Here is a 27123-nt window from a genome sequence, read left to right as displayed (position 1 = left end):
AAAGACATAAAAAAGGTACCTGCAGATTGCCTTGCAAAAACGTCGGATCACCTGTAGTGGTGGTGTAGGAATAGTCCAGAACCTTCTTGACCAGGTTGCATGTGGATTACGTCAGTCTAGATCTGTGCCCATAGTGATGATCGCAAGCTTTGCTCACAAAGTTGAAATCTTAGCTGACTGGCGGTTGTACCTTTTGTTTTCATGTAACTGTATACTACGCCTTGCATTGGTGGGCTCATGGCCCGTGCCATTACCTTGGCAATGGACCTCTCAGGTGACCTTTAACCCTCTCTTCCGGGGTCGTGGAAGCGCTGAACCTACAGAGCTTTGGGTAACAGATTTGTAATCTTTATGTTTACAGCTGCCTTTTACTTTGAACGTTTCAGCATTTGTGGTGTTGTGTGAAGTTAACAACACTTAAACCACAGAAATGTACACGGTGTGAATATAAAAGACTGGCATCGCGGCCCCATGTAACTATAAAAGGCTAAATATTGATAATTGTGTGTATAATCGTCTTTCAGACAGCTACATTTCCACACCTACAATAGAAGCACATAGATGGGGGTCAAACAGGCCAAGCCTGTGGCTGAACTTCCGGACGATCTTGGCCAGATCGCTAAGAAGTACCGAGCTTACAACTTCCCATTTGAGAACCTCGTGTTGGAAGGCGGAGGGGCCAAGGGTACTGCCTACATAGGCGCTATGAAGGTGGGCGTTACGCTCAAGTTATGAGATTATCTGATTTTATTTTGTTGTTTGTTTTTCATCGTTATCTTTCAAAGGTGCATTCATCTTTAATTACCTTTTATTCCTCTTGCAGGTCTTAGAGGATGCTGGGATTATGAAAAATATCAAAAGATTCGCAGGCACCAGCGCAGGCGCAGTAACAGCCGGTTTGATGTCGATCGGCATGACGTCAGACGACATTGTGAGGGAGATGGGAAATGTGGACATGGGCAGAACACTGATGGGTGTGTTTAATTTTCATTACGAATGTCACAAATAGAGGAGGGACCACCATATCAACTTTTCATTTGAAGACACGGTTAAGTCGTAAAAAAAACACATTTACCTTCACTTCAAAGCCGGAGTTACGGGGTTTCTTTAGGTTCCCAAAAGGCCAGATTTTGAAAATAAACATTTCTTCTGTCCTCCCTAGCAGAAAATTGGACAAGTATGAGCTAAATTTTCCCAAGACAAAACAGAAGTCGAAACATAAATCTGTATGCACAGCGCACTCCACTGCGCAACGCAAAGAGTGGCCGGGCTTCCCTATAAAGTCGAGTCGTGTTTATATTCTTTGTCAAAATGTGAATTTTCCGATTTACTATGTTAAATCAACAGCCGATCCCAAGCACTATGTGTACAAAGATATGTGATAAATATGTTTGTATTCATATTCATAGAGTTGTTCTATCTCGAACTTCCGCAATAGGATTTTTGGTATGATAAGAACAATAACATTGCTAGCATGCTAAAGCCACTATTAATAGCAAAACTGATCATAAATACCTGAGACATACAGCAAAACGGCAGCTGTATAGAGACATATTCTTCATATTGTTATATAAATATTTGATAAAGTTTCAAAATGATTTTAACCCGATTCAGATCGGGCTTTTGGAGTGAACCCTGAGACGGGGTCTTTTGAAGCCATTAAATTTTTAAAAAATAATGCAAATGAAATAATCATAACTTAAGTGTCATCAAAATATGACGTCATTACTTTTACAAGGTATCAACCCCAGAATACAATGAGAAAAGACTTCGTGGAACTGTTGTAAGCCGTTCAGGTGTTATGCGACGTGAAATCTTGTATTCATGGTCAATTTCTTTGCAGACTCGCCATGGTGGTCACGTGGAGCACTGAGGTATCTTTCCTTTGTTCGGAACTTCTTCACTGACTTTGGCCTATACCCAGGGGAAAAATTTATCACCTGGTACGGCGAGGTTATCTATAGACATCTTCAGAAGCATCACAGGGCTACAGGACTGGACGAGAACATCAATCTTAATCAGGTCTGTGTCATGGATACAGATGGGGGATCTGAAGGGGGTATCTTTGACGTGATATATCCTGCAAATTAAATCAATGTATCTGTTTGTTAGGTTTGGTTGGCTGATTTGAGTGTACAGACAACACAGCTATTTGCCTGTTGAGTGATTATCTGGCGTTGAATTGAGTAAGTTACGTTTGATTGGGCAGTGGCTTGGCAAAAATTGTTTCCTTCTTCAAAGTAATAATTCTTATAAATAAGTCTCTTTTTATGAGTGTAAGAATATTTATATGTATATTACGGAGATTGAGTAACCTCTCTAGGGCCGGGGTAGCAGCATAGATTATTTCGATTGTGTCAATAACCTTTTTTTTTGCTTCATATTGCTTTCACAAATTTTACGCAGCTCCGTGACGTCTTCGGCAAAGAGCTGTGTACCGTCACCTACGACCTGACCTACGGCATCGAGATGTACTGTCACGCCAAGACCACGCCCCTCTGCACTATTCCCCACGCTGTGCGACAGTCCATATCATTGCCAGGTGAAATGCTCTTGATACTGTGCAATAATATTTGAGAACAGGAAGGGTTACTAGTGGTAATTTTTTGAATGGTAGACAGCTTGAATTACAGGACCATGAAAACAACCATTTGGTATGAACAAAAAGCAGTACTAGTTAATACTAGTTAATAACCACTCATTATGAAATTATGCTCTATTACGTGGTAGCGTTTCCGGTTTTGATATCTCGTGTTAAGTACTTCTTAAGGCAGAGGGGTGGCTTTCGTCTCCCTAGCTCCCTTTCCTGGTTTTGTTTCAGACTTGGAATCTGTGAGACTGTGAATCATTTACCCGGTACATGATTTATGAGGAAATGCTAAAAGAGCTTTCTTTGCAAACATCTGTTATTAAGTTAAAAAGTTTTTGGGTAGAGATCAACTCGTATAATTCATAGAAATTAGATCATGTTTGCATTTACAGTATGTCCCTCGAAAAAATTGATATCATTTTTTCATGGTATGAGATTGTGAATCTTTTTTTTCAGTGATTTTCATTCCATTTAAGTTTGAAAAAGAGCCAGATCTGTACATAGATGGTGGTGTGTGTGCCAACTTCCCTATCTACTGCTATGACGGTAAGGTCTAAAAATGGTTGCTGCTACAAACCCCACAAAGGCTTATTACTGCTCGTTCAGATCTATTATGAGTAATCTAATCTACTAAACCTTAGACTGATACGATTTATACAGCAATATCTATTTGAAATTCGATCAAATGGAGATACATGTACAGCAAGAGCTCAGCTAATTTTCAATGCAAATGGTTGCTTAATAGTATGTCTTTATCGCTCTCTGTATCTTTGACCGAATCATTCAAAAGTGACATTGCGATCGTTGTGACAGTGATCGTCTTAATAATAAAGGAAGAACTGTAGATGTGGTTTGACATATATTACCCAGAAGTTCGTTAATTCAGGATGGTGGCTTTCCATGGACGACCAGGACAGCTTCCAGAGACGTTTGGAAGAGGAGACGGACGACGTGAAAACAACCAGCTATTTTTACCAGCAGAGCATCGAGGCACGTTTCCAGCCTACAAATGTTTCTGAAGAACAGAGAAAGCAGCAACTGCGAAAGACTCTCGGATTAATGGTGGTAATTAAGAATTCTGTACATTCACAGCTTTACGCATTGTAAATTTCACAAAGGTGTCCAGAATAACTTGCTGGGCACTGGGCAGTGAATATGAGCTTTTATCATTACCTTTTCTACCTTACCATTAGACTAAATTCTATTTGTTAAGCCAACCACTTGTCTTAATAATCACATTTGGTTTTCAATTTTTTATCAGTACTCAAAGACGGATAGAAAGGCTTATCAACACGTCTTCAGCAAACGCCTTGATGTCTTGAAAACGGAATTCGAAGGTAAAGTCGACTTCAAAAACGAAAGGCCAGGGACAATGTTAGCAAAGTGCGTATCATTTCAACTATTCTTTTGAAACTAAATGTTGCCATGTAAACACTACAAGTCATCGTAGCCATGTAAACTTCTGTGGCCGTCAAACTTGATATATTTCTAATAAGTTAATTCAACTTTTTTTTAAGTCATGTAAATCAAGATGTGTCTCACGTTAAGGTTTAGCTAGTGCTAAATGCTTGACACTCTTTTTGATGTTTAGTTTTCAGCAAGTGATACCGACTTAAAATGGCGAATTGTGACAATCTCTGTTTTTTTCATGTTTGAAGGAGGTACCAACAAAATGAGGAAATGAGAAGCATTCGGATGAGGGATGATATCGAGACCATGCAAACAGACTATGATGCAAAGAAGCAAAGGCTGGATGAGGTTCTAAAGGCGCCACGAAATAGAGAAGACATGTTGAAATGCTTCAAGGATGTAAGCATTGACGTAATTTACTTGTAATCATAATAGTTGGATTGAATTTTGAGTGCTTTGTAAGTTGTAACTAACCTTTAGCATACTACATCCTTTGCATATTTCATTTACTTTTGTGGGCATACACACTTTTCAACTCACTAAGTGTGTAACTAGCTGAACTTAATCAAATAATAACTCTTTAATTCTTCTCTTCGTAATCTTAAAGTAACTACTTCGAACAGGTATATATCTATGAGACAATACTAGTATGTGAAATGTTGTATTTCGTTTTTATGAAAGCCATCACTACTTCTTTGTGTATTTTTTTTCTTTTAGAACTTTCCGATAGAGGAGCTTAGGGACTTTGTTGACGGAGCCGAATCCCATGAAGTGGTGTTTGACGTCTTGTTTGCAAAGTACTCAGGTGGACCGGTAAGTTTACATTTTGCAGGACAAAAGTAGCGATCATAATGATGATGACAACGATGACAGTAATAACAATCTAAAGGACTTTCGATATTGAATAGTCCTCTTCCCAACTGATTATCTAACCTAGCAAAACAAGATGATGAGCAACACAAGTGTGACTCGCGGGATAAACGCATGAAAAGATGTGATCAAAGAAAACACGTTTGAAAATGAGTTAAAGAAATCTCATTAAGACATTGTGGTGTATGATGCTCCCTCAGGTGACAGCTGAGACCATCAAAGGTGTCTACAACAACTGGGAGCCGTTCAGGAAGAAGCTGATGGAGATTGTCCCTCAGCGAATCATCGACACGCCATATGATCTGAACATTAGGTACCTGGAGCTGGTTGGCCAAAGCAAACCGATTAAGGTTGGTATGGATAAAATCCGGTCATCAATCATCGCTGATAGGTTGGCCAATAAACGAATGGAATTTGGTCATGTGAGACTTTTATGAATGATGTGCATTGTATAGGTTTGTTCCATTATGTAAAACACTAGATCTAACAGAGAATTGTTTTAGAATACTATTAGTATCATTGAGGCAAAAATCGCGATTGATCCCGAAATTAAGAATGGCGGCTGAAATAAATGTTGAAATGACCAACATTCCCAAGGAAATACACGAACAAAAAATAATTATGTATGTTTATAAGATAAAGTGCATAACACTTTTATTCTTAAGTCCAAACGGAGTATTACAAAGACAGTTTTGGGATCTGGATCTCTTGTCATTAAAACTGATATTTGAAAGTCAGTTTTCCAGATGACACAAAAAGGGAAGCAGAATAAGTATCAATGTCTGGTTTTAAGCTACCCGGAGTGTAGAAAGGAGGATCACATGTACGCAGGCGTACTGTAACAGTCAGTGGGGATCAACCTCCACTAACTGACTAGTTAACTGGTCCGGACCTTTTAGCCTAGTGGTTAGCGCGTTGAATTCCCAAGCCGTGTGGATCTGGGTTGGCGCGAGCTAGTTTTAATCCCGGGAGCGGCGTACACGCCCCTTCAGATTTTTACAGTACCGTACACCAAGTGCCTGCAAAGCTAGGACCGTTGCAAAAACAAAGCGTCCTGCAAAATGTTATTGAGTTTGTCTTGGCGTCGTCTCAGCTCTTTATTTCTTTTCCAGAAAGAGGATGTGGGCAGATGCATCGCCATTGACGTGGACTATGTGGGCACCTTGGACTTTACCCTGGAGCCGGAGGACCAGACCTTCCTCATGAGGGTAGGTTTATTTCTGATCAGTCTACTAATAAGCCTTTCAATGGTTTTTAGGTCTTTACCTTCAGTTAAGCTAAACGACATTCTGTTTGTCTTGACTAATTCCAGCAAGGAGCTCTGGCAACCCTCGCGTTTCTGGAAGATTATGTGAAGAGAAACAACCTTCAGCCCTCCAAGAGTACATTCACAGAGCCGTCTGGTGATGGTTAGTCTCCTAGTCTCCTGGTAAGGGTTGTGTTATCGCTAGAGCATTGTCAATGACACGTGTGTCCTTCATGTAGCAATGGTTTGCTTTTGTGCGTATAGTGTTTACAGAGATCACCATAGCCCGATTGTCCAGATTTATTCAGAACGCAAAGACCTTACATTGGACCATAGCAAGGACAAGTTATCAACTGTCGAAAATCATTGGTTCGTTACTTGTAATTTGGTATTCTTTTTTTTACTACCAGATTATGATGAAAAAATATTTTACTGTTGGTGTTCGTGTATGATATATATACACACAATATTATATGTATTGTTTAGTAAAAAGTACTATCCAATGAATAGAAAAAGGAAGTGTCGAAAGGATACTTGGCATTAGATACTGTATGCATGTAAGTCATCACACCACTGTGTGTTTCTAGTAATCAGGTGTTTGATCGCTTCTATAATTTTTCAATGACTTGTCCCAAGTCAATTGTGTTATCTGAGTTGTATATATAGTTAGTCAGGCCATTTTTCAATTCAGCTTTTGAAAGACTGCTATGAGTAGGGAACATACAAAAATTCAGTATGCAACTAGAATAAGAACACGGATCAAAACTATCCGAGTATAGCATTGGTAGTACGTAGGATTGCGTGTGAATCATTGTGTTAATCAGCTAAAGCTGTTTTGGTAACGTTGCAAATTTTAAGCAAGTGCCACTGCCACTTTCCTAGCATGCCATATATATGTGTAGGAAGCTGTGATCAAAGATTTATATCTGATGGGCCTAACATGTTGCTTGCATGGTACCAGTGGAAACTTGACAGCGTGGGATTTTCCTGAAATTAAACTTGGTGAAGGAAATTGAATATCATGTCTGCTCATTTATTCTTATCACATTTTAAGGAACGATTTCTCTTTGCTACTAGAAACTATTGTTAATTAACTAATGAATGAATTACTGAATTGATAAAGACCTTTCTTGTACATAATATACCCACTGGAGAATGAATGAAGGAACAAAAGAATGGTTTATAAATATATCCATTGCCAAGTTACTACAAGGATTATAATCTAAGTGAATTCGACTTCTTTTCTGCAATGGTAAAATTGTAAGTCTTAGAGCAAGTCAAGTCAAGTCTAAGTCTTTATTTTTGAGCAGATACGTTTAATAATTCAAAGGTTTCTCTGCACTCATTAGGAATATGAATTTTCTGTATTACTTAGGGAGATAAAGGAGTTTTGTATTCCATTTATTTGGCTACATAGAAATTAGAACGTACGTAATGAACCTACAGGAAATTTAATCATGGTATCATTCATTATGTTTCGACAATATCTGATCTTTAAGCACACGTAAAACATTCGTAAAGCACACGTAAAACATTGCTTTCATAGTAGCTTCATTTGCATAATTGATGATGAAATTGTGTAACGTTTGGAACGTTTGGAATACATCATGTCAGTTCGCCATTTACGTGCATATTTTTGTAGTCATAGATTCAAGAATATACTAGACAGTATAGTATGTGATACTCTCACGACAAGATGATAATGATGTACAGTATGTATTGTATTGTATTGATAGCTTTTGCCATACATGATGCCGTGTACAATTGTCGAACAATAAAGTTCATTCATTCATTATCATCACGAGCGCCAGAAGGTACATGGTCAGAGCATAAACCACAGCAAGCTGCGGCCGGAGTGCCGTAGAGCCGCCCACTGGGCCATCGGGGGTTGGTGTAGCAGCGCTCCGGCTGCAGATGTCTTCTTTAGGCCGCCTGGTCCCACGGGGAAAACGAGCATCCCAATTCTCCACAGCACCCTATTTACAAATACAAACATTTGTTTAGATTTCTTTATTCATTTATCAATATAAATATGTACGTGTAAGCGAGTATGGACAGAGTCAGACGTCAGGATGTTTAGGAAATACGGAGTGAAAGAGACATCTACAGAATCTTCTTTAGGCCGCCTGGTCCCACGGGGAAAATGAGCATCCCAATTCTCCACAGCACCCTATTTACAAATACAAACATTTGTTTAGATTTGTTTATTCATTTATCAATATAAATATGTACATGTAAGCGAGTGTGGACAGAGTCAGACGTCAGGATGTTTAGGAAATAAGGAGTGAAAGAGACATCTACAGATGTCTTCTTTAGGCCGCCTGCTGTGGAAAAGCGAGCATCTCAATTTTCCACAGCACACTAATTACAAATACAAACATTTGTTTAGATTTGTTTATTCCTTTATCTTGGTACGCCAGTCATGTCGATATAGATATGAACAGTAAACGAGCTTGGACAGAGTCAGAAGTCAGGACACTGAACCGTCTTATTTCCTAAGAGGAGTAAAAATGGTTGGCCTTACCGTGTCAACTGTAGACAGGTGGTTGGTATAACACACAGAGTGGAAGGATGAGTTCATGAGGTACTCAGAGAAGTGCAGTCCCTTCTCATTGGTCCACGGCACGGAGTCCATGGCCTCTTCCCAGGACATGTTGACCATGTGGGCAGGTGCGGTGATGTGGATGCTGTCATATTCGCCACTGTCAACACGAAATGGTGGGGAAAATTGTCTACTTGTATTGCTGTAAAATTTCTGTGGCTTTGTTTTCGCGGTGAACTTTCGGCGTGAAGTTAAAACAACCGCGAAACTTTTTGCCCATCTATGACTGTAGGGCTACTATTGTTTCAAACGCGAACTTAAAACAACCGCGGACACTCCATTTTCTCCCTGGCGCGAAATGAAAACCACGCGAATTTAAATGTATTTACAGCAATTGACCATGAAAACAAGTCATTACACTGGGTCAGCCTTGGCGGCTCCCTCTGATAACGGCGGACCCACAGACGGACATATAACTTGTATACATAACCTACAATAGATGGAATAAAGATCAGTACAACATTTAAGATATAAAACATATAATACATAAATACAGTATGAAATAACTATAGAAATCAATAACAGCCATGCAGATATATCAATACATCATCATAATAGCCTGTCATTGCACTTGCTAGTAAATAAATGAATAAATAATAGCCTGAGGTATGCAAATACCTGTAATGGCCTAATATGGTCAGGTCGTATCTTAATATAAATCATGGATCATTTGATTACCCTTGTATCTTTATCGCTTTCTGTGTATTACTTGTATTACTTTATTATATATTTATCGACTATAATCAGGTCCGATTAATATAGAGAAAGAGCCTATTATAATGTATGAACACCATTTCCCTCCTCCTGCACTTTTGTTTCATTGTTTATTGTATTATGTACTTTCTTGTCGTGCTAATAAATAAACAAGGAAACAAATCACCGCGAAAAACAACATTTTGACCCTTGACTACAAGACAACTCATCAATACGTACAATGTATACTCTTGGGCTCCAGCGTAGTCGACAACATCCCATGCGTTCACTCTACTTTCGCACCTCGCCATGTTAAACTTCGGGTAGTACAGCAAAAAGGCATCACACATTTCCTGTGGTGTACCGAAACCACCCTAAAAGAAAAAAAAGGAAAACCATTAGAAAGGTAACATTTGAAAGTAGATAAATAATGTTTACCTTCACATGGTCTAGCCTACTTCTCCGTCTATTCTTACTCAAACATGTTAATCAGATCTGGTGACCAGCCCCTCCAGCTCTGTCTTACCACTTGCTGCATAAAGTAACCAAACACTACAGGGTGCCTGTTACTTTAGCAGTAACCATGGTGACAGCAACCTGGTACATGTCAGTGACCTTACCAGTGAGAAGAACGTAGCAAAAACGCCATTTTCCATTTCGTGGAGGTTGATTAGCCTCTACCAGGCTCCAGAGGCGGCTGGAAAGTGTAGAAATAGACAGAAAAATCATGAAAGAGGGGTTAGTCTGCTATAGGGGTACAGTTTGCCGCTCTGACTTTTTCCAGCGAACCACGGAGCCTGGTAGAGGCTAGAGGTTAATATAATGAACACCACAAACAGTGCAAAACTTTAGCCTCTACCAGGCTCCGCGGATGGCTGGAATAATTGTAGAAATTGGCCAAATAGAGTAAATAATATGCTAAGGGAGTCGGCTACGGAGGGAGGGTCCAATGTGCCATCCACGGCAAACTGTACACCTTTTAGCAGACTAACCCCTCTTCCATTATTTTTGCATGTCTATTTGGCCAATTTCTACACTTTCCACATTCCAGTAGCATTGCATTAAGACAGAGCAGTCTATCTTCATGTTGTTGTTCAATCATGCTTAGGCCTAAAAAGAGAATGTTGTGAGTCCGGTTACCCGGCAAACCCTAGCAAAATCCCTATCATGGCAAGGGGCAAAAAAATAATTCGATCGAACTCAAGAGTGACGAAATTCATAACAGACTCCCTGTATTCCACGCTCTGTTAACGAATGAGGGCTTTGGACAGTTGATGTAAGAATGTGTAGTAGATATTGTACTTCTTTGCTAATATTGAAAAAAAAAACAGTGCCTGAAGCATTGCAGTTCCACATTGCTAAATGTAGATAACTTAGGCCAAAATCTAAAACAAACAAAAAACAAAACAAAAACAAGAGAATCCCTACCTACCAATTGTGATTTTTTCTGGACTAATACCAGAAACACAAAATTTTTATTAGGCTTCATCTTTCTTGTTTGAGAAAGCTGAACCTTTGCTAAAGCTAGCGCGGCAGCGCGTGACGACAGAAGTGAAGAAATAAAGGTCTACTTACTACCACAACGGAGTCTTTGTGTGAGGAATCGTAGACGCACTCTGTAACCAGACTGTCTCCCTGAAGACAAGGCATAGAGGAATAGCAGTGAACTTACTCGTGGTCTTACATTTGGAATCATCACTTGTTGCTCAACTGCCCCTATCTCGCTGGAACCGTGACACGTTGGTGACCTCGCTGCGTCCTAAATTCGATTTGTGTTACCCTTCCCTTAACTTTACAATGGAAATATCCTGCAAAACTTACAAGAATAACAAAAAAAGGCAACAAAACACACAAAGCGTTAAAAGATTCACACAAAGCGTTAAAAGCGTTTTCTATCGATGGAATTGATATCGCTTAAAGCCCCTATCTCTATGGCCTGCGACCTGTTGGGGACCGGCATTCGCCAACTAATAGCCAATGGACGCCTAAAATCATTGTTTTTAAAAGTCAAGCTACTGAATTATGAAAATTTTCCAGGAAATGTTGCCAGAGTGACTCACGGGGTAGCCTGGAAACCATACCATCGGGCGCTCCCCGATGTCTCTACGGCGCTGGGGGTCATGCTCGCCCGCCAAGACAGCTTAGCCCGCTCGGTGGTGGGTTTACGGCCTTGGATTGAATTAATTCGCCCCCCGCTGTAAATTCTACATTGCAGCTAAGTAGTCAGGCTGACAGAAATGGCTAAATCATAAACAGACTGGGCTCGATAAAACACCCCTAATGCTAGAGTCACATTCCCAAGTCGGGGCCCGGCCGGGCTGTTTGCAAAAACGAAAAGTAAAAAGTGCATATCAAGAAAATACATAATCTATGGTCAGGAGTCATTTTTCACGTTTTGTGTCTTTCTTATGTCTTTTATATCATTTTTTCGTTCCCGCAAGCTGCCCGACTTGGCCCCGCTTTTTAAATGTGACCTAGGCATAAGCCGATAAGGGACCAGGCTACTCACAGGGTAGATGGTGATATCCTCCTTCAACATCCGGAGGAACTGCAGGTTGAAGTCGTAGTTGTCGTCGCGCACGATGTCCGTCTCAACGCCGTCACGGATCAGTCGGACGTTCAGCCTAACGCCCAGCAGGTGGGAGTGGAGATTGACACCGAAGATGTGGATCGGCTGTCCGTGCTCCTCGAGGAACTAGAGAAAATTGAAACAACATTGTTTCAGAGATGGGACTGCATTGTTATTAGCACACCTAATGTAGCTTCAGCCAGTCAGTATTGCCCTGATGAAGTTGACAGACAATCTGTCCGTGCTCCTCGAGGAACTAGAGAAAATTGAAACAACATTGTTTCAGAGATGGGACTGCATTGTTATTAGCAACACCTAATGTAGCTTCAGCCAGTCAGTATTGCCCTGATGAAGTTGACAGACAATCTGTCCGTGCTCCTCGAGGAACTAGAGAAAATTAAAACAATATTGTTTCAGAGATGGGACTGCATTGTTATTAGCACACCTAATGTAGCTTCAGCCAGTCAGTATTGCCCTGATGAAGATGACAGACAATCGTCGAAACGTCGGCTCATGTATGTAAATACCTGGTCGTGTATAAAAGAACGTTGCTATTCTGTCATACTTGGCTGTGAATATAAGAACCTTGCTATTCAGTCATTCACCAACCTGATGAAATATTCATGCATGGTTTGTTTATTTGTTTATTCGTTTGGCCTGCACTTACAATGTATTTACATGCCAGGGTTGCCCAACTAGCTTAAGCTATTACAAAGGGCAACCCTGGGGGGGAAACATAATCATTACATTAAACATACATATAGATTACTACTATGTATGTTTAATGGTTGTCTCAGACAATTCAAAGTTCTCGCCAAATATTAACAGAAAAGCAATCTTGTTTCAGACAGCCCAAGAATATCAAGTAATAACCCATCCAGAGAAGAAGAAAGAGGGACAGGAAACAATTTCAGAGAATTGACAGTCTGGTACTGAGTGAAACACTAAAAAAACTTAATTCAAAAACTGGAAGCCCACGCCGTATTGGTAAGGTTGCATTGCCAGGCAAACTAGGAAGCGATCTGTCGGGTCATGGCTGATTCGAAATGAGTTTCAAAGGGATTGGTTGGACGGGGTGTAGTACTCACCGCGCTCAGTGCTCAGAACTCCTCGACATGCCTGATGCATTTTAGTTTCACATTTCCTCAGTGGAATACCCTGCCTGCTACGACTGTGAAGGCTCTCACCTTTGAGTCGTTCCGTGCCAGGCTGGAGGACAGCCCGCCCTAGCTCGGCCTCAACTTTACCCCTGAATGGGGTATTTGGGGTATCACTTAATAGTAGATCTAGATGAATGTAACAGTTCTGAGTTTGTGTGAGTACTCACCGCGCCCAAGCACTCGGCGCTGCAGAATGCTGCCGTTGTGAACTCCTCCACATGCGGCGGGACGACGAGGAAATGGTTCACCTCATAGCCGACCTCCAGGGTCCCCATGTCAATGTCCCTCAGCTCGGGCGTGTACGTCAGTCTCATGCCTGAAGTATCCTGGATACCTGACAGCGTTTAAAGTAAAGGTTAGACATCCAGGTAATAAGATACTCCAAAAATAGTTACTCACAAATGTCTCGGACCACACTGTCCGGGAGCGAATTCCAGGTGCTGATTACCGCATGTGTGAATGTTCTACCTTTTGTAGAAGACGAACTTTATTGCAAGAAAATTGTACATGCTACAAAGTATAGCAAGAATTCGTAAACATAACACAAATTCTGGAGACAGGTTCGGAGAGTGGGTGTCTTGGCATAGCTAGACACGTCTACCTTTACGCCAAAATGTAGTTACTCAAGCAACTGAATTAAACTATTGGACCATCTTGAATTGTCTTCAGTTTTGGTATAAAACCTGTCAAACCTTTCCTTAGTCAGTGACGAAAGATAGCTGATGCTGTCTGAAACGTCTGTTTCAAAAATTCATCTAGATGCTTGAATAACTATTTTTGGCGTAAAGGTAGAAGTGTCTTGCTATACCAAGACACCCACTCACCAAACCTGTCTCCAGAACTCATACAACAGATAAGACATTCATACATGCAGCGATCAGCACCTGGAATACGCTCCCGGACAGTGTGGTCTGAGACATTAGTGAATGGGGCCTTCAATCCTTTACGACTCGTGCCAATCGCTATCTCTTAAAAAAGGAAGAACACTTGGCAGCTGTGAACCACTGAGCTGGATCGCTATATTGAGTTTCTTTCATAGCATTTATGATAGTGACCATGATTCACAAAAGATCAAAAGTTATAGAGAAAATAATAAAGGTACTCCCATAGCCTTTTTGAGGCCTTGGAGGCAGTAGGTTTTTATCCACAGTGTCTAGGGCACGACGGCGAAGATAGATAAGGACCACACAACATTTGGGACACTTAAAAAGTCTTAGTCTTACCTGAAGTAAACAGAGGGTTGTCGTAGTGCATTTCCATCAGTACATAGCCACTGTCGTCGTCATCGCCGATGGGGTAACCAACATGCTCTGGGAAAATGATGTCCTGGGGACAAAAAGGAAGTGAGTCATCATCATCATCATCATCATCATCCGCTGGTTTCTGCATCTGCGTTTTGCTTTGATCACAGTTGGAATTCTAATGTTGCATATGTGAATTCAACATATTTATCATCTTCACCAAAAAGGCTATGTTTTTGGTAGAGTTCGTACAAAGGCAACCAAAGCAATGTTAGGGACCAAAAAATGGAAATAGAAAAATGCTGCAATCTTTGTTGACATTTACTAACACTATCTAGCACATTTGTGTAATAACTTTACACTTTGAGCATTTTAAAACCGTGCAAAATATGTCATACGACGATCCCCATAGTTTCGTGAACCTACAAAAAAAACGGAGACGATTTTCAGTGAGTGCTCACATTACAACGAAGTCATGTTTTTGCATCATGGACGTCGGTATACATTGATAGTGTTGTTTAAACTAATTATGTATAGAAATAACTGAATAACCCATTTTCGGGCCCTGATATTGCTTGGGTAAGGCTTAAACATGTAAAGTTGTTCCTACCCCACCGCCGATGGCCCATGCCAGGACGATGCTTCCCATGTAACACTCCTCCCAGTCGCTAGGCATGTTGGGAGTGTGGCACTCATGTCCCGGATGTTCCTCCGGCTCCATGGTGAAGTTCTCCTTCCTCTTACAGCTGTAGAGCAATAGATGATGAACCGTTCCCTCGTTCCCAGGTTGAACGATTGGTTCAGCCTAAAGCCAGAAAGAGAGAGAGCGACTAAATGGGTAACATTACTAAATATAGCAGCTTAGTACACTGTAAACCAGTAACACCTAGCTTCAGTGCACAGTCAAACCAGTCAGTATTGCCCTGTTGTTGTTGTATTGCATACCCGGTAAACCGCATCAAGGCGTAACACACCAGGTTTGTACTAAAGAGTACAAGCTGCATATTCGGACAGATTTATATGATCCACACACACCGAGAAGGACCCCTACTCTTTTCGATAAGTGTGTTTGGTTCTTCAACGTGCTTGACGGTGTGACACTGGACCTCCATTTAACGTCCTATCCGAAGGACGTCCCTAACTGAAGCTAGGTACTCATTTTCACCTGAGTAAAGTTGGGAAAGTCGTGTAAAGTGTCTTTCCCAAGGGCACAACGTCAACGAGACAAATCAGGGAATCCCGGATTCGAACCCGGTATCTCTTGGTTCTGGGGCCAAACACCCTGCCACTACGCCACCGCGACGCCCTGAGGAAGATGACACAAACATCGGAACGTCGGCGCTTGTTAAACGCAATGTTGTGAGTATAAAATTTTGCCATTCAATCATTCACCAACATGATGAAATCATCAACGGATAAATGAATGTCAAATTCCATCTCATTTTCATTTTATTTTCCCAGGGACATGTTGACACTAGGGCGGTTGTCAATGTGCCATGCAGGCATACATAAACAGAACATAGTATGTTTAAATGCAATTTTTTGAATTGTACCACTCCATACTATGATGAAGTAACAAAAATTAAAAAAAGGTGCAAATTAAAGTATTGGTCGTAAACTAATGGTAAGTGCTTTATGATTATGTCACACATGGACAAGAGGCCCTGCCGGGCAGTTCACGGAATGTTTTGTTTTACACTACGTGGCCCGGGAGGCACCCTGCGGCCACCGGGGTATTTTGAGGCACGGGCGGGGTAACATGTAGTTAAAATCAACACGGAACCCGGTAGCTAATAGGCGCCATGAGCTAATAGTTAGAACATCAAGAGGTACCCTTCAGGTGTCCTGCAGTCCACCGGGATAAATTTGTGGCTTCGTGGCCTGGCCGGTGCGAATGTGACCGAAACATTTATTGGTACGGAAGAAGTGTGTAAATTCATTTATACATAACACAACTGCTGTTTGATAGAAATGTTGTTTACAACATTTGCTTTGGAATGTGTTGGTGGTATCTTATCAGTCTGTAACACACAATACACTAGCTGGACCCTTGTCAACATGTTGAACCATCAACCGCCCGTACCTTTATCATGTGGTGTTTACTGTCCAGTTTCGGCATCTCAAACACACGGCACCAGTACGTCGTGTCCTGATAGTCAGGAATTGTGACCTAGAAAAGAAATAAGGTATTAATGATCTTTATTTGCATGCTGGGCTAAATGCAGTAGCTTCAGTTAGTCTAATACAAGCCATGCACGACGCCACACAACTCTTACGAAGTTATTCACAATTCTCAAATCAAGTACAACAGATTTTCAGAGTCTCGATGCTACAGACAGATTTGAATATATCTTTAGATGCAACAACCCCCACAATTCAAAAATAGCTAATTACTTAAAAGACTGCTTTGTAAATAGAAAAAAAATACCGAAACTAATAACTAGCCCCACTCGATTTTAACACTTTATTACATACTTACATGTATACTAGTATGGTAAATACCTATGCTAGCCATTATTCTATTAGTAATTAGGAAGTTTCATTCTTAACCTCTATTTCGTACTATATTTAATAGTTGTTGTCATACATTGTACCGTGTACAATCGTCATGCAATAAAGTTTTTGACATGAATGATAGTTTGTTATGAGCGTCATCAGGTGAGGTCTTATCAAGATCAATGGAAGGTATGATAAAGATGTGTTAAATCTTTCGAAGATTGGCAATAAAATGGATTCAAAATTATCCTTACATTTTTCATGAGAAAATCGACTGTGTAGGTTGTTCCTACTGAACTCGTCTGATCCGGGACGATCTTTTCCAGAAGTCTTGTCGCCCTGACTCCCTTGTTGGTTCCGTGGTAGGACGGGCCATTCGCCCCAGACTCCTCGTCCGGATCCTGGTCGTGCCATGCCCATATCAGCCGCATGGTGTCCTCCTGGAGACCACAAACATTCGTTTACTCGTCGACTGTTATAAAGAGATCGATCGGTTTTCTGTTTTCTTAAATGACCTTGTTTGCATCCTTAAAATAGAGAAGAATATATCATACACAAAATCAATTAACAAATGGGGTGATCTTTTATGTTTGTCAGATAGTAACTGATATTGTATATCTTGTAAATATGTACATTGTAACATGTAAATAAAGCTGTACATGCTTTAGGTCAGGAGGAAAATGTAAGGCATACAAGATGAGTTGGACAAATCCAGATTCAACCCCTGGTACAACGTAGGAACGTAGGGGCCCTCACTCTCCTGCATCGCATGTTCAACCACAACGCTCCGTCACCACTAAACAGCCTACTCCCGGAACCGTACGTACATCGACGTGACACCCGCTTGTCAAGATCACAACACTGCAACGCTCTAGAACCTGTCAAGTCGTCCACAACGTCACACAGAAGAACCTTCCTCCCAGCCACCGTCAAACTCTGGAACTCTCTGCCACAGGACATTGTGACTCTCAATGACAAAAGCAAATTCAAGACTTGTATCAACCGCCATCTTAGTGCCTAAAAAGCCAGCGCCCTATCATATAGAGACTGCTGCTAAGCTAAGGAATGGTATCAATGCATAGAAAAAAGAAGAAAAAAAGATACCTTCATAGACGATACTGTTATGATCAGTGTTATTAGCAGTGTTGTAAGATTGTTTGTCGATGACAGTAGACGCAGTGATTTACCATTATTCTTGAGTTACCGCTAATTTTTAACATGTCCATGTTCATGACTTTAATACTAGCAGTGTTTCGAGAAAATGTAGCCAATATGACGATTATCACATTGTAAAACCTTAAGGTTGCAGTAAAAGTGTGGATATAAGATACTGACATTGCACATAGATATCTCCAACAGCATTGTTACATGTAATTACTGGGATCACAAAATAAAGATTGACACTTTGAAAAAATAAACATTCGTCGACATGTATCAACACATGTTATCTATTTGCGATGCTACTATTGACACAGAGTTAACAATGGTCCGTATACAGAGCACATCTAATACCTTTTTGAAGTAATTATCATGGTGTGAATAGTATTTGTCGTGTGGACAAAGTGGAATTTCAGAATGTTAACGTGGAACCTTAATTAAATCTCATTTTGTCGTTAGTCTAAGTGTCGTTTTGTATTATTTCTTGACGTGTTATCATTGATTTGTTGTATACTTATTGATGTATCTATGTATCATTATGTTCTATCATTTGCTTTAGTGAAGTGTAATAGAAATTGGTTATATCTGGACTATGGTTTTCTTTATAATTGTATTTCATCATTATTATTAGTTACTTTATATGAGGAGGGCTTAGAAAAGCCTTCCGGATTTCCTCTCTCCTCCAGCACTATTGTTATATTTTGTATATTTACATGCCTCTGTTTCTTATTTCATTTGTGCGAACAAACAAACAAACAAACAAACAAACAATAAGTGATTAGTGCATATAAAATGCTTACGGTGATGATGCGATCCTTGTCGTCACAAGTCGTCAACTTCCTGTTGAACCTCACGACGGTGTGGGTTCCGTTCTCGTTCCCAGAAATGAGCTCCCAGTCCTGGCTCTCGTCCATCGAGGGTTGTGCCTTTGCGTCAGCATACCGATCCTGCAAAAACACATAGAATACAAATGAATAGTAATGATGTTTCTCATTGGTCAGAAATTACCCGTGCAATGACAGCCTTTCTCGAGCTGATTTGGTGCAGGTTTTACAATCACATAATAACACGGGCAACAGATACATATTTGCTCCTTGTGGAACTCTCGCAAGGGTCTGGGCGGCTGCAATTCGGCGCCACCAGGTGACCTCATTAAGACAGAATACAACCGTTTGTAGCACATTCAAATATTGCAATGTGTGTAATAGCTGATGCAGCAGGAAGATGGCTAAGACTGTCAACAGTCCCATGACAGGGCCAGTCCTCGTCTGTATCTGGTTATTATCAGTGAGGGAGACCACAAGTATATCTACCGCAGTTCTGACCAGGCAGCAAGAGAGTAAAACTCTCCATCAATGCTCTCCTATACTAGTAACTCAAATGTACAACACGATGTGTTCCTTATCGCTCCAGGTACCAGCCTTACCCGCGGGGGGGGGGGGGGGGGGGCTGAGACCGAGTAGCCTCCGTTACAGGCTTCTCCCACCGGCGATTTTTTAACTCAACCAGATTCTTAGACCGACAAAACGCAGGCTTCCCACACGGCGGTTACAGGATCCCAAGCAGATACGGGGCCTCAAGCAGATACGGTCTCTAAGCAGATACGGCCGCACAGCCAAAGATTCTGGCCCGATAAGTTGAAAATCGCCGGAGGGAGAAGCCTGCAACGGAGGCTAGGGACCGAGGATGATGCGGAATACACCGTGTTGTATGTTATTTACGTTTTTATGTTTTGATATCGGCGCAAGTGAAGTGTGTTCCAATCATTCGATAGAAGTCCGAACAATAAAACTTACTTTTTTTTGTTTGATGCAAGATTTTCATACTACTTACTAGGGTTACAGAACTGTGTGGTACAGATTCCAAATTGATGGCAACTTTTTATTGGGGGTGGGGCAACTTTTTTTGGCACACGCTCGCTCACATGCCCAGAGGATGCCGGGTTTAGTCGCTCGTGTTTTTAACAACAATAGCCGAGTCGGTCCCCGCACTGTTGCTAAGTTACAGTGAGTTTGTTGTTTGCAGCATGTCAATGATTAATGTTGTCTAAGTAGGGATTTCTGTATCTGTATGTATATAGCCGGTATAACCGCCCTTTGGCGCAACGCACCAGCTTCTGTATCTGTATGTATGTAGCCGGTATAACGTAACCGCCCTTCGGCGTAACACACCAGCTTCTGTATCTGTATGTATATAGCCGGTATAACCGCCCTTTGGCGCAACGCACCAGATTCTGTATCTGTATGTATACAGCCGGTATAACCGCCCTTTGGCGCAACGCACCAGATTCTGTATCTGTATGTATACAGCCTGTATAACCGCCCTTTGCCGTAACACACCGGCTTAGCAGGTACTCGGCACGACAGCAGCTGGTTATATCACACCGAACGACCTGTCACACAACCTTCTCACATCTAACTGTAAGCATTGTTTACAACTACGTTGATTAAGTTTAGACATCCAGGTAATAAGATAAGTTTTTTTTTTTTTAAATTTCATCTAGTTGCTTGAGTATCTATTTTTGGCTCATTGTTTACAACTATCTAATGAGGATGGTCCTATAGTCCTTTCTGGCAGTTTATTTAAGAATGGTTTTTATTGGACCAAAATTACCCGCAATAGCAGCCTTTCTAGTGCTGAATTGATGCAGGGTTTACAGATTTCACATAATACACAACAAATACATATCTTATATCTTGGAACTGTCGCAAGGGTCTGGGTGGCTGCCATTCGGAGCCACCAGGTGACCTCAATACGACCTTCCCCAACCGACGTCAGGTACCCATTTAGACCTGGGTGGAGTGAGGAAAGTTGTGTAAAGTGCCTTTTCCAAGGGCACAAGATCGGTGACAGGACAGGATTCGAACCCGGGACCTTTTGGTTCTTAGCCGAACGCTCTGCCGTTGCGCCACACGACCCCACCCTCTGCCGTTGCGCCACACGACCCCACACTCTGCCGTTGCGCCACACGACCCCACACTCTGCCGTTGCGCCACACGACCCCACACTCTGCCGTTGCGCCACACGACCCCACACTCTGCCGTTGCGCCACACGACCCCACACTCTGCCGTTGCGCCACACGACCCCACACTCTGCCGTTGCGCCACACGACCCCACACTCTGCCGTTGCGCCACACGACCCCACCCTCTGCCGTTGCGCCACACGACCCCACACTCTGCCGTTGCGCCACACGACCCCACACTCTGCCGTTGCGCCACACGACCCCACACTCTGCCGTTGCGCCACACGACCCCACACTCTGCCGTTGCGCCACACGACCCCACCCTCTGCCGTTGCGCCACACGACCCCACACTCTGCCGTTGCGCCACACGACCCCACACTCTGCCGTTGCGCCACACGACCCCATTGGCCCTTGCCGGGATCGTACGATACATGAGATGGATGACTCACTGACGCCATAATCTTAACGTCACAACAGAGCAAACAAGGATGTAAGCCGAAATGGGAGGGGAGGTCGAATGCCTAACAGTCATCTTCACCCAGGTCATCCTCTTGAAATCCCTGTCAACTTTTACCGTTACTTCATATGGAGTTTATACGTCATTTGTATCTATAGACCTACATTAGGTATTTCTTACATCGAAAGCTATCTAAAGCTAGTTGTTGTAAGCTATGTTGAAATGTAATCTGTCTCCCAATTCAGCTTCATGGCTGCCAAGATATCAATCAATTAACTAGTCTCCCAAAAAATGAAGACCACAGCTCATCCGGGACAGTTCTGCTGCACTACCAAGATCACACATCAGCGGGCCCAAACTGGACCTAACAGCTAACCACATACCAAATATCATCAGAATCCATCCAGAGAGTGGTTCATTTTTTTATATATTTGGAATGACAAAAAAGCACGGAAACTTCCAAACAAACACACACAGACAGTACTAGTACAAAAACAAAACCTTCAATTCACGGAGGTATTTCTTATATCGAAAGCTATCTAAAGCTAGTTGTTTTAAGCTATGTTGAAATGTAATTTGTCTCCCAATTCTCCCAAAGGCGTACAGTAGACGTCGAAAATTTGGAGGTGCGTATCTCGTTACCTTTTCTAAGTCACTGATTGATGAATATTCTTGTAACTGTTATTATACGTGACTGATGAACCTCTTCAACGATACGGAGGTAGTTGTAATGATACGGTACTTACCGTGAGGTGTGCAGTCCCGTCTTTTACCCAGCCGATGACGATGTCGGATCCCGGCATGCCTCCGTTCGGGGACAATCCGAGGCCGAACCACCCGGTCGTCTGCACATGGGCTTCGAACTCGATCTTTTCGTCATCGAACTTCCAGAACAGGTTGAACTTGTCTTCCTCGTCAAGAGCCTCGTGATGTGTGAAATCGCCGGCTCCTACAGCTGCCTGCTCCCCATAGCCGAAGACTGCGAGGAAAACGAGTGCATAGAGAGCCCCAGCGGTTCTAGCCATACTGCCCGACTGCAGCTTGCCGACGCTCAGTTGCGTTTTATGGGCAGTTGTGTCCTGGCGTGCGTGACGTAATCGTTTCCAGGGCAACGGGCCATGTTTATCATTGACAGGGCCGGCGCCCGGGCAGGCAAACATGTTGCTGGACATTCTTATGAGATAGGTTGAAACAATGCATGCCGTTAGATACGGCCTTTTGGGAGTTATCGCGTTCACGCACAGATACACAGAGACACATGCACCCAAAAACATACTGACAAAAATAAAAAAAGTATATTAATATAAAAACAGACACTTTCACATACCTGATGTCATGCACGAATGTAATGGACATGTCGATAAAGAATGCAGATAATTTTCCACGTGTTTTAAAAAAGAGAAGAAACTAATAAGTGTATACTATTAGGATAACATTATGATACAGTTATCAGAATGAAGTATCTTTAGTCTTCAATCCTTCATATTTCACATCCTTGTGGTCATATGTGCATTTAGCCCTATGGTCATCAATATGAAATAAAGATTATCATTGTGAGGCAACATCTCATGTACTAATGCATCGTGATAAATGGGTGTCAACTGCACAACTAAGCATTACAGTGTGAACAGAGCTAATACACTGAAAGCGAAAAAAGGTCAAAGGCCGTTGGAAGTCAGCATCGACCCTCGCCTCAATCCATCTGTTCCTCAGAAACTATGAAGTAGACTAGAGAACTGGATTTTAAAGAATTGGTAATTCCACTCTCTTTGTGTTGGAACAAAATCAAATCCTACTCCAAGATACTATCCGATTAGAAGTTGGGAAAAACAGTCACAGTGTAGTCCTTCAGGCTAGTCCCCACCAGATGGCCTTCCGGTCCCACTGACAGACCGTGTATCTCAGACCCAGTATGGATGGTGCGGACATACTCGCCGTGACGTGTGAACATCTGTATCCTCTTATTCCCAGAGTCCGCCACGATGACGTGACCTGAGCTGTCTGTACAGATACCATTGGGACGCTCCAGCTGACCTTCACCGCTTCCTTCACCTCCAAACTGGAACAGGAACTTTCCGGCCTCGTCATACGCGTAGACGGAATGGTCCCGGTCCGACACAAGGACGTTCCCTTTCCAGTCCGCACTGATGTACCACGGGCGTTTCATCTCGTCCTTCCATGGATGCCGGACTGTCCGCATCAGAAAGCCGTCCGGATTGAATACCTGGACGTCACCACGGTCTCCATCAGTCACCAGGATTTGGTTAGTGCGCATGGCCACTGCAATCCCACGGGTGACGTTATACTTATTCATGGGAAGGTCAAACCGCGTCATAGCGGTCCCGTCCGTGCTGTACTGTACAACGTGACCGGCTGATTAACCCGACTCCCACCACCCACAGTGTGCCCTTACCATCCATAGAAACATCGTGTGGCCACATATCCTTGTCCATTTACCCGGCACAACCGTTGGGAAGTGCCGGAGATAAACACCGCCTGTATTGTGGACTTGGACTCGCCTATTTACCACATCAACCACAAATATCTTGTTGCTAGGCGACACCAGTACGCCACGTGGTAACTGAAATTTACCAGGTTCTGATCCGAATCCACCGTAAATGATCATATCCTGTTTCCAGTCTCCAGTAGAGGGAGGTCCTCCCTTTGACTCTGGATCGCTCTTTGCTTTGGATCGCTCTTGCTCCGTTGCTTCTGTACCGAGAAGATCGTCTCTTCCATCGCTCGCACTCTCAGAGCCTTGCATTGCAGTTGTTTTGTCGGCGTTCCCAGATCCCTCTGTAGTACCGTCAGAATCCTCTTGGTGTGTCTGTGTAGCTGCATCTGCCTTCTCGATCTGTGCCGGCCAGCCTCCAGGCGGCTTCTCTCCCCTGTACTCCGTCACGTGGGATGTCACCCACTTGGTGGCTTTCTCTGCGTCTTCTTGAGACTGCTGCAGCTTTTCTTCTAGAACTTTCGTCGTCTCAAGGGCCTCCTCCAGCCTGTTCTCTGCGATTGTGAGCTTTGATCGCAAGGTCATGATCGTGTTGTAATCCACCTCTGCGTTCCTGAGGTTCTGGGTGAGCTGCCTCATCTGGTGTTCTCTAAGCTGGTCCTTCTGCGCCAGAGCCCGGACCAGGCTGTAGGAGAAGCCCTGGTACTCCAGACTCGTGGCTGCCTGCAGATGGAGCGGCAGGGCGTCCGAGAACAGGTTCAGGGCAGACAGGCGGGTCCAGCTCACGGGCGCCCTCTGTTGTTTGGAACGGGTTTTGCATCCCACCTCGATGTCATCGACGGGCAGTTTTCTCTTGACATCTACAATGCAAGTAAAAGGCACGTGGCATTTACAAACAGATCACCTGATATGCAGTGTAATCTTCTGGTTTATCTAATTGCAATTCAAGTTTGTCATTATCTACGTAACAGGCCTGGGCATCCGATTTATTGATATTCATATATATATATACATATATATATCCAATATTTTGTACGTTGTGTAAGGCATGCAAGTATGCTAGATAGAAAACCGTCTGTTACATGGTACGAAATAAACCAACTGAACGCACCATACAACAGCGCACTCTGGTGCACTTTGATAGGTACTTCGGCGTCGATCTGCAGTGACTTGACGCCCATGTAGACAAGTCTCGGGTCGGAGTGATCCGCCATGTGCCTCAGCACCGCCGTGTTCTCCCGCGGTATGGTTAAGTGCACCAGGATGCTCTTGTGTTTCTTGTAACCTCTGAACTTGACCTGTGACCTCCTAGTGTCAGATAACGTTGCTAGGTTGTTTCTCAGACGATCAAGAGTTTCCTGGATCATGCGCACTTGGCCGCGCACGACCACGTAAGTGTTTGATGTTACATGCCCTGCAAGGATCAATTATCGATATATTCATGTTCATTGAAAAAACACAAAAGAAAGGTTTGAAACGTTTTCAAGATGGAAAACAAATTGACTAGAGGAAAAGTAATCAATTTTTGAATGACAAAGGGTTAAACAAATATCGGAGAGTTATTTGAGGTTTAGCAATAATTTTCCCGCATGCTACTCACCTTCTGCGCTTGTTCCTTCCTGGCTTGTTTCCGACTGGAGCTCGGAGTTTTCCGGCTGGAGCTCGGGATTGTCCTGAATCTCTCGGTCATTCGGCTGGAGTTCGGGATTTTCCGGAACTTCTTGGTTAGGCGACTGGAGTTCGGGATTTTCGGGAATCTCTCGATCAGGTTGCTGGAACGGCCGCAGAACGTCCCGAATCAGGTCATGTCGTCCAATTCTTTTCAACAGCTCTTCTACAAACTCTAAGTTATTTTGGTCGACTTTGCTCAATTCTTTCAGCTTGAGAAAAACATCAACCGCCCGTTTCAGTTTTTGTGATATGCCTCCCGGAATCAGATGCCTACAGTATAGTTTCACATATGCTGTTTCCTTCTTGGTAAGGGCTTCAGATATATCGATCAAAAGTTCCGTGAAGTCGAAATTGCGTCTGTCATCATCTGTCATTCCTTCGATCACATGCTCAGGGCCTGCCATCCTGCGAAAAAAGGACGCAATTTTTTTAGGTATAACATATTCATACGGTATGTCAATCGTCATGATCCTGACCACCTCATGCAAATTTCATCTAGACTGCACGACACTTTTGAAAACACAACTCGATAAGATTTGGATATGAGATCAATGTTTCCCTCTGACTGTTTTAGACCTATTGTGTGCATTCTTCCATAGCAATGCAACCATTGCCGTCTAAGCCCCCAGTTACTCATAACCGAACATGGCTCTGGACCCCTTCAACCAAGGCTGGCGGTAAGGTCGCGAGCAGTCTGACAGGTTTTAGGGTAAAAGTCAAATTTGACTCCCAAACACACCCTCCTGACAACTACTGTCTTACTACCAACCACCAGCCGACCCGCTCCGGACCTTTCGTCCACAGCCGAATGTTTTCAGAATTTCAAAACATTCGGCTGGCGCAGCCGAACAATAGCCAACCGCGCCGAACACCAGCTGATCTAGATCCCGAACCACTCCCAACCATGGTTGGGGAAGGTTTGGAGGCAATGTTTGGCTATGTGTAACAGAGGCTTTAGCAAACAGTGGGTCGAAGTACGTACAACACCAACTTTTGACTTTTAGTCTTTGGTTAACCCGATATTGATTAACGAGTCACGCGGACCCGACGAGCGGGTATGATCACGAGTTGTACCGATGGGTCTATGCCAAAAATGATCCATCCACATTTTGATAAATCTTGTTCATAATAACTACAAAATATATCAAACTGGAGGTGTCGAAGACCACACCATCGGCAAGCACATGACACAGTCTTATCCGTAAGTCAGTCAGAAGTCATCTATTTAGTCATTTCACATGACAAGACCAACTTCTAATTGACTTGTTTCCCTCGGCACGAAAACAACAATAAAAGACTCAAGGTGCAACAAAAGTATTTCAAGATATTTCTCACCTCTGATGAAGCAGGTTTGAGAACTCACCTGTTTGAAGTAAGGCGCACTCCTAAGATGTAACTATTGAATCCCTCTTTCCCAAGACAAAATTCCTCGGCTGTCTCCGATCTGACTGAAATACCAGTAAACGCGGCTTGTGGGAGGCAATCTCGGTACTCGCCGGACTTCAATCATGACCCCTGGTTTAGGCGGCTACACACCTAGCAG

At 42.7% G+C, this 27123-nt stretch overlaps 2 protein-coding genes across 2 annotated transcripts; one reads left to right on the top strand and one right to left on the bottom strand.

Annotated features, from left to right (window-relative positions):
• Positions 1-524: 524 nt before the first annotated feature.
• LOC136439759 (uncharacterized) lies at positions 525-6510 on the top strand. The gene is made up of 12 exons (XM_066435735.1): positions 525-711; positions 824-974; positions 1844-2022; positions 2407-2542; positions 3047-3136; positions 3477-3655; positions 3852-3973; positions 4249-4399; positions 4718-4813; positions 5071-5220; positions 5983-6078; positions 6183-6510. The coding sequence occupies exons 1-12, from the start codon at positions 562-564 to the stop codon at positions 6282-6284; spliced, it is 1602 nt and encodes a 533-aa protein (XP_066291832.1). The 5' UTR covers positions 525-561; the 3' UTR covers positions 6285-6510.
• Positions 6511-7361: 851 nt separating this feature from the next.
• LOC136430166 (DBH-like monooxygenase protein 1 homolog) lies at positions 7362-22524 on the bottom strand. Its single transcript, XM_066420505.1, has 12 exons — positions 22204-22524; positions 18836-18982; positions 17132-17317; positions 16465-16551; positions 14992-15186; positions 14364-14466; positions 13308-13474; positions 11921-12106; positions 10987-11046; positions 9652-9785; positions 8641-8818; positions 7362-8092 (listed from the first exon to the last, which is right to left on the bottom strand). Exons 1-12 carry the CDS (start codon positions 22480-22482, stop codon positions 7898-7900), a joined length of 1917 nt encoding a protein of 638 aa, XP_066276602.1. The 5' UTR covers positions 22483-22524; the 3' UTR covers positions 7362-7897.
• Between the last annotated feature and the right edge of the window lie 4599 nt (positions 22525-27123).

Source organism: Branchiostoma lanceolatum, chromosome 1 (genome assembly GCF_035083965.1).
Source record: "Branchiostoma lanceolatum isolate klBraLanc5 chromosome 1, klBraLanc5.hap2, whole genome shotgun sequence".
Classification (NCBI taxonomy): Eukaryota; Metazoa; Chordata; class Leptocardii; order Amphioxiformes; family Branchiostomatidae; genus Branchiostoma; species Branchiostoma lanceolatum.
This window is presented reverse-complemented; position numbering and strand designations above follow the sequence as displayed.